Source organism: Cebidichthys violaceus, unplaced genomic scaffold (assembly GCF_023349555.1).
Source record: "Cebidichthys violaceus isolate CVI_PGR_0920_01 unplaced genomic scaffold, fCebVio1.0.p SCAF_11, whole genome shotgun sequence".
In the NCBI taxonomy this organism is placed as follows: Eukaryota; Metazoa; Chordata; class Actinopteri; order Perciformes; family Stichaeidae; genus Cebidichthys; species Cebidichthys violaceus.
In genome coordinates, this window is record NW_027176274.1 from 12,598,757 (window position 1) to 12,606,837 (window position 8,081).

The 8,081-nt window shown below is 40.5% G+C and overlaps 1 protein-coding gene across 1 annotated transcript in view; it reads right to left on the minus strand.

Annotated features, from left to right (window-relative positions):
• The window catches only part of si:ch211-214p13.3 (nectin-1), a 15,895-nt gene extending 8,371 nt beyond the window's left edge, over positions 1-7,524 (minus strand). Inside the window, 5 exon segments of the mRNA XM_068704885.1 lie at positions 1,168-1,261; positions 4,202-4,504; positions 4,609-4,938; positions 7,010-7,053; positions 7,055-7,524. Coding sequence (XP_068560986.1) covers positions 1,168-1,261; positions 4,202-4,504; positions 4,609-4,938; positions 7,010-7,053; positions 7,055-7,086 — 803 coding nt within the window. The 5' untranslated portion in view covers positions 7,087-7,524.
• Positions 7,525-8,081: the final 557 nt, after the last annotated feature.

Below are 8,081 nucleotides of genomic sequence, written 5' to 3' on the forward strand. Positions count from 1 at the left end.
CTTCCCTCTCCCCCGCAACATTATCCAGCTCATTCTGGGGGATCCCGAGGCATTCCCAGGCCAGCTGGGAGATGTAATCCCTCCAGCGTGTTCTGGGTCTTCCCTGGGGTCTCCTACCAGTTGGGCGTGCCCGGAAAACCTCCAGGGGGAGGTGCACAGAAGGCATCCTGATTAGATGCCCGAACCACCTCACCAAAGGAGTAGCAACTCAACTCCAAGCTCCCTCCTGATGTCCGAGCTCCTTACCCTATCTCTAAGGCTGAGCCCGGCCACCCTACAGAGGAAACCTATTTTGGCCGCTTGTAGTCGCGACCTTGTTCTTTCGGTCACGACCCAGAGTTCATGACCATAGGTGAGGGTCAAAACGTAGACCGACCGGTAAATTGAGAGCGTCGCCTTCCGGCTCAGCTCCCTCTTCACCAAGACGGTCCGGTGCAGCGCCTGCTTTACTGCTGCAGCCACACCGATCCGCCTGTCGATCCCCCGCTCCATCTTACCTTCACTCGTGAACAAGACCCAAGATACTTAAACGTCTTCGCTTGTGGTAGGCACTCCCGACCTGGAGGGAGCAATCCACTGGTTTCTGGCAGACGACCATGGCCACAGTTTTAAAAGGTGCTAACTCTTATCCCCGCTGCTTCACACTCGGCTGCAAACCGTGAATGTTGGAGGTCATGATCCGAGGAGACCAACAGGAACACATCATCTGCAAACAGCAGAGAGGCGATCCCAAGACCCCCAAACCTGATGTTTGGGGGTCTTGGAAGCATGGACTGAGGCATTTATAAAAAAAACGCAAATGTTAATGTTAAGTTTTCTTACTATCACACTTCTGAGAACACCAGAGAGCTAAAGATTAATTGACTTCCCGTGTCTGACTTCCTCTCCAGAGTGCCGTTATAATGTGACAAGTCATCACACAAATGGCTTTGAATTAAATTTCAAAGCCATTTAAATGTTTCTTTGTTATGCGTCTCTAGAATTTCAAGTAATTCATCAGCCATAACTGTAAAAGCTTTTTGTAACAACGGAGCACTTACAAATGATGGAACAACCCCTCTCACCTTTGTACAAAGCTTGTGAGAAAAGCTACCCAAACAATGTTTCATGGTAAAAGATAAATACTGCTTTGTTTGCACTGAAACCGGTTCATTCAAGCCACTGCACCTGCTCCAGGTAAAATCTGCTTTTGGGTTGGCTTCAGTCATGCATTCAAATGAATCCTTCGCTCTTTGGCTGATGGTCACTTCAATGGGTGAGACTGCGAGAGACAGGGAAAGAGAATGAGGTGCGTTATTGCTGTAACTGATACAGTGTTGGCTTACTTTCAAGGACACCTGATTTGACATTTTAATTAGTTTCAAGGACATTTTGTATTAGAAAACTTGGGAGTGAGGAGGGGAGAGATGTAGAAATATCTACAATTGACAAAGACCTTGAACACTACAGCTGGTAAGAGCTCCTCAGTTAGCTGCATTTGAGAGATCACTGGTGTCTGACTTTCAGAGGTTTCTGTTCTCAACACTATGACAGAGTGGGTAAATCAAGGTCAAGGTGATACATCACACAGCAATGCTTCAATGACTGACAATAGACAGTTTAAACAGTAGACAGGATTCTTTCATAGCAGAGCCTGCAGACAAGGTTTGTCATTGTCTCACTTTTCCATGGTCTCATTCAAATGGTGGAACAAGAGTGATCCGTTTGCATTTAGGGATGGGAAATTCCAGTAACAGGAGTTGGGATGTCTGTGTAGGCGGAGTAAACCGCCAAAACTAAGACTCCATTGTTTAACAAGATTACTAGTACTATTTAGGCTGTTAAACAGCTGTCAGTGCACATTTGTAAATGTTTTATATCCAGCCATGTTCTCCTGAAGGATAATCTTTTTTTTTTTTTTTTTTTTTTTTTTTTTAACATGAATGAATGGCTGAGAGGTTTGTATCTATGAGTACATTGTTTGCATCTTGTAATAAATATTGATATGTTCTTGATCACTTTGTCTTTTGTCTTTTCTGTCGAGACGATAAGACTTTTGTGGGTTTTGAGGCACTGATAGCCTTTGAATGTCCTTAATAAATGCTTTGTAAAGCATAGATAGTCCTCACTTTAGATGAAGTCACACAAAATACTTAATACATGACTAGTAACTACCTGAATTAATCATGAATTGCACTATTAATAGGCATTTATAAAGCATATATTAACATAGTCCCTAACATTAGTGCATATCTAAATCATTATATAAAAATGCATGAATAATGTACACGTAAACAAGTTCTTAATCATTTACTAGCACTTTATAAAGGATGTTATTAATCATGTACAACTCCTTAATAATTGGTTTGTAATATATATAATACTTAATTTACAAATGGGGAATCTATCATTTATAAAGTATGAAAACAATCACCAAACACATAATTGACGAGCGTATTAATCAAGAATAAAACATTTATAACTTATAAATTGCATACTAATGAGTGTTAATGTAGGAACAATGCTTTATAAATGATCAATTAAGTGTTTACTCATACTTAACTAATGCTTCATAGTGTGTAGTCATAAAGTGTCACCAAATAATGTAAATTTAAAAAACACTTATTAGCTTTCAGAGTTACGTGTGACACTTTGGTTATGTTAACAGAGGTGGAGTCAAATTAACTCAAATATCCTTGAATTATTACAATTATTATTAGATATTATAATGCAAAGATCCATCCCCTTAAGAGGGCAAATGGATGTCCAGCCTAGGGCACCAAAATGTTCTGAATCTTTCTCCGACCATCCACTGATTCCTGGTTGATTTTGATTACCTCCAAGCTGAAGATGCAACCAGTCACATGCTATAGCGTGACTCAAGTTACACACTCCGATTGTGCCATGACACTTTAACTCAGCTGACTGAAGCTCATGTGATGCCGTTGGAAAGCTAGTATGTGGACTTCTGAGCATAGATTACATTTTTACTTTTACTGAACTGTTCCCAAAGATAAACTTCTATGCTCCAAGTCTTGCAGTTGTCTCAAGACGTTTTCCCTCTTGGGTGGATTAGAGAACACAAAAAAATGTTGGTGTGGACCACAACAAAATGACAAACAGTGGTCAATGTGTTTACTTCCAGTGAGCTCTGGTGTTTACAGTTCCCTGCAGTCTGGATCACGTGTGAAATCTAACCACTCAAAATACTGCAGCTGATTAATTTCATTAGTTGTACACATTATCAGCCATTAATCCAAGGAAGTGACGAAGAGTTTGGTTGTAACGTTAGAATATCCAGCATCAAGGATCAAAAACTGAACTGCAGTCAATGAACCGCACAGCAACACACCCACCAACAGAGGTATGCAAAGGACTTTCACACACACACACACACACACACACACACACACACACACACGCACACACACACACAGACAAGCGATTCTTTGCTTCATAGTTAGATTAGATAATAGGTGTTTTAGTTTAGGCCTTCTATTATGAAAATATACTTTAGCAGACTGATAACCAAAATGCCTGATAGGAAGGGGCATTCCTCATTTTTCTTGCAAATTTCACAGGTGTGTTGTAAATTGCGAGCGGCTGTGCAAGCATGAATGCATGTTCATCTCAAGGACCTTGACTTGGCTTGACTTGGCCTGACCATGCTCTTTGTCTTTATTCTGTCCTCATCTTTGTCCTGACCCTCGTCTTTCTTGCTCTGCTTAGAAACATGAAGAAACAGTATTGCAAAGTAAGAAAACCACGAGACAAGGGGAGAGGTCATAACAGCAGGGATGTCACAACTAAAACTGTTAATTATCCTTAAGAGTTCACAGATGTTTTGTACACACATTACAGACAGGAAGCTCTCTTCCTCTGTAACTTTAATTGGACTTTAATTTTTTTGCTGCTATATTGCCGTAGTGATATTTCATTGTACCTGAATAATGAAAATAAAGATTCTATTATTGTAGAAGTATTAGTGAATGAGTCTGCCCTAGTCTCTATCCATCCAGAGAATAGCTTTGAGCACCTTCAGCCACAGCAGAGGCCCAATCAGCCTAAACAGCTGAGAACATAAGTGGGAGTGAACATGCAAACATTGTCTTTATCCACTGTTTTCAAACAATTAAATCAATTTAATAACTGAGAAATTCTTAAATCCACAATGATAAAATGAACAATAAACTACATAAGTAAGTGATATTTGTATACTCACAGTAGATCTTTATGGTGAAGGGCAGGCTTTCTTCTTTCGACATGGCTGCACTGGTGACGACGCACTTGACCAAGTGATGTTCGATTTCTCTGGTAGGAACTCCAAACAGCGTGCTGACTGTGGTAGTCGTACTGTTGGCATGCTGAGTGACGTTGGTTGTTGTCCTCACTTTTTCTCCCAAAATACCAGTGAGCCATTGCACCTTTGCAGGAGGCTTGGAACCAGCAGCCATGCAAGTAACGAGGGAAACTTCTTCATTACCCAAAGTAGGACGATTTTCCATCAGGCTTGTGACCGGAGGCACTAGGAACAGTGAATAAGAGAAGTCAACATGCGAGCATGAAGGTCAACACTATTCTCTATCTCTCACACACACACACTCACATGTTTAATACAATGCATTATACCAAGCAGGTTTAGAGGTATCTCTGTCTTGACATTTCCGCTGGGGAACAACGTGAAGATGCACGTGTAGGTGGCTTCATCTGTCAATGTGATATTGGAGAACCGTAGAGATCCATTGGTGTCCTTAAAGTTCCCAATAAATTCAAATCGTTTATCATGTCCGTTGATAAATAGTGGTCCAGTAGTAGACAAGATGGTAAGGAAGTTGTCAGTCGCAGGTTCCTTCCGCCATGATATCTGGCTGATGGGCTCCTTGGCGTCGATGAGTTTGCAGGGTAAGATGGTCGTCCCTCCTTGCACCACGGTCATGTTTCCGCCAATCACCTGGAGAGCTGTAAGGTGCAGAACATCTCATCAGGCAATCAGATCCCAAGTTAGGAGGCACAAACCATTACATTACAGTCATTTAGCAGACGCTTTTATCCAAAACGACTTACAATTCAGTATCTATCTACACACCGTAGACGCAGCTACGGGAGACATTCTGGGGTTAAGTGTCTTGCTCAAGGACACACTGACACAAGACTAGTAGAGCAGGAATCGGGGATCGAACCACCGACCCTCTGATTGAAAGGCAGCCCTGCTCTCCACTTAGCCACAGTCACCCCGAGCTATCTCGGTAAATATGTCCCACTGAGGAACTTATTATTTAAATCGACTAGCCTGGGACGACCATGGATGGAAGCATTCACATTGGCCCTGAGCAGAGTATCTGACAAGCCTAGGCTGGCAAAAACCCATGCTGGCTTTGAGTATAGAGTAGAGAGGGAATTTGAGGCTTTCGCAAAATAATGATGATGTTTTGGAAACTTGGGCTTAGTTTAGGCGTACTCTAAACAGTGTAACGTTCATATTCATCTCAATGACACCACTCTGCTGGCACAGCAGGAGGCGTGGCGCTGAACCTGGCTCAACTTGTCCCATAACGCAACGCCACACCATCCGTCAACATACTTTAGAGTCTAATAAATTAACGTAAACAAACATTAGAGCAATAATTTGTACGTTGCACTCTTGAATTTGTGATTGTGGAGACAAAGGATGATAGGTATGGTGGCCCTGAGGATCAAAACACATAATTTCAGAAAACACGACGACATTTCACAAAACACTACATTTCAGGAAACACAATAGCAAAAAAGAAAAAACAACTTCATTAAGGTGAGACTGAAAACAGAAAAGATAGATATGTATTGGGACAGGATTCCTTATCGCTGATTGGACGCACTCTTCCCTACAAAGTGGGAAGAGTACAAATACAAATAGTATTATATAAATATATATTACATTGTAGTTCAGAGTGTAGGCTACAACAAACAAGTACTTTTGGCTGTTTGCTGTTTCACTGCGTTATTCTTTTTATTCCCACAGGTTTTCTTACAATTACTGGCATTACTGTACAGTGAGAGGGATAGATATCGTTGAAATGTATTGGGGGTATGTTTTGAAAGGACTGAATAGTAAATATATAATTTGAATCATCAACACTTTTATGCTCATCTGACAGAGATCATAAAATACAGCAGTATAACAACGCGATAGACAGCCGATGCAGCTTTGCCAAACCTGATTAAACGTGACGTGAAAACTATGAATAGAATGGGAAGTAGTAGGGGAAGTTTGCAGGGTCTTTGTTTGCGCACGTGTGATTGATGAGTATTAAAAGACTTTGGTTTGCTAAACTTAACTATAACTCAACACGTTAAATACACTACCCTGTACTGTTCTTTACCTTTACATATCATGGTCATGCTTCAGTTAATTAGTTCATTGTCGGGCAATTGTTTGCATTCTGACTCGGTGTGTGCCTTCTTTTGTTCTCTGCCACGAGGCAGGTGTTACACCTGATTATTCAGTTATTGCCATGCCAAATAAAATGTCAAAAGTTCAAGTTAAAAAATGAAACCTTAACATTAACTTGCCTGTTTTGAAACTAGTCAAACCTTTTGTTCTGCTAAGAAAATATGCCGTTATTCTTCTGTGTTTATTCAATTTCTGCATTTTACTACTGTATTTTATTTCTTAAACTGCACTGCAACTATTACTATGTTTTTAGCTTTTTAGTGTTTTCATGACTGATTTTAATGTTTCAATGAATGTTCTGAATTGTTTTTAAATCTCCTTTTCTTCTGCATTAAGTTTTGATGCTTTTAATGGTTTTATGTGAAGCACTTTGAATTGCCTTGTTGTTGAAATATGCTATAGCTACAAATAAACTTGCCTTGTCTTGCCTTTGAGCAAATTTGCAAAACATTTCTGTCGTCGCCTCTCTGAATTGTATTTTTATATTGTATTTATTGACATTTCTATTTCTCTTGTATAAGTGTATGTCATTCAAGGCTAATTGTAGCGTTGACGTCAGTTGTTAAAAGAAAAGAAGCATTTCGCCTCTAGACTACATACCTTCTACATCTGTGATCAGGATGAACGTGAACACCAGTAAAAGCATCGTGGTACTCCTGAAGAAACACGTTATCCATAGTTTATCTTTACAGTTAAACAGAGAATGTGTCCGCTCATCCATCAACGGGTGGATCAACGGCTCGTTCGAGACTCAGCTTTGCCTGTAAAATAACGAGGTGATGCGCAGCAGCTGCGTTTCCTACTGTTCCACTATAGCGGATGCATTCTTCCTTTACGACTGCGGTCAAGCCAGCCTGGTCCGTGTACGTTTTGATAGTCTGTTTTATCGTTTTATCCAAAAAATGAAAATACAGAAAAAGCACAGCCTTTTTCACGTTTTTGTTGTCTGAATACCAAAATACGAGAGAAATACGAGAGAACCAAAGTCAAACAACGAGCCGATTTGGGTTTTTGTAAATCCCTTTTTTGTTTTTTCTTTTGAAGAGAAACGCCAAGTGGCCCCGGAAGTAAGACTATTTCAAAATAAAATTGTTTGGAAAAAAATAAACCAGGACTGGCAACAGTAATGGGAGCCGGAGGTGAACGGGAGACGCCTTTATTCCTTATAAAGCAGAGTGGGTAGTACAGTAAAGAGAGGGAAGGGAGTTGGCCAGATTGAGGATGGGACACACATATCTGAACAGCCTTCTATTCATCTTGAGGAAGCATCCAACAGGGTTATGCGAGCAGTGCCAGCAGACAGAGGAAGTGCAGCTACTGATGTCATGTAGGAGATACGGGCCAAACAAAGACCCTGCAACACTTTTTCACATCACGTGACTTTGCAAGTTGTCCCATCATATAAAGGATCTATTCTTCTGTATGCTTTGTTTTCCTGCTCAATCATAACTTTTCCTTGAAACAGAGTATTTATAATATGTGGTATTGCAAGTAATAACTAAAAGATCTGGGTACATCTATAAAGTAGCATAAAAAAGAAGTATAGTATAGTTTACTCAAGTAGTTCCTCTGCATGAAAAGGGACGGATCAGGATGAGGAATTAACAGCAAACGCTACTGACTTTTTGGACGCCTGAAATACTGATGTGGACAAATGGGGAGTGTGTGTGTG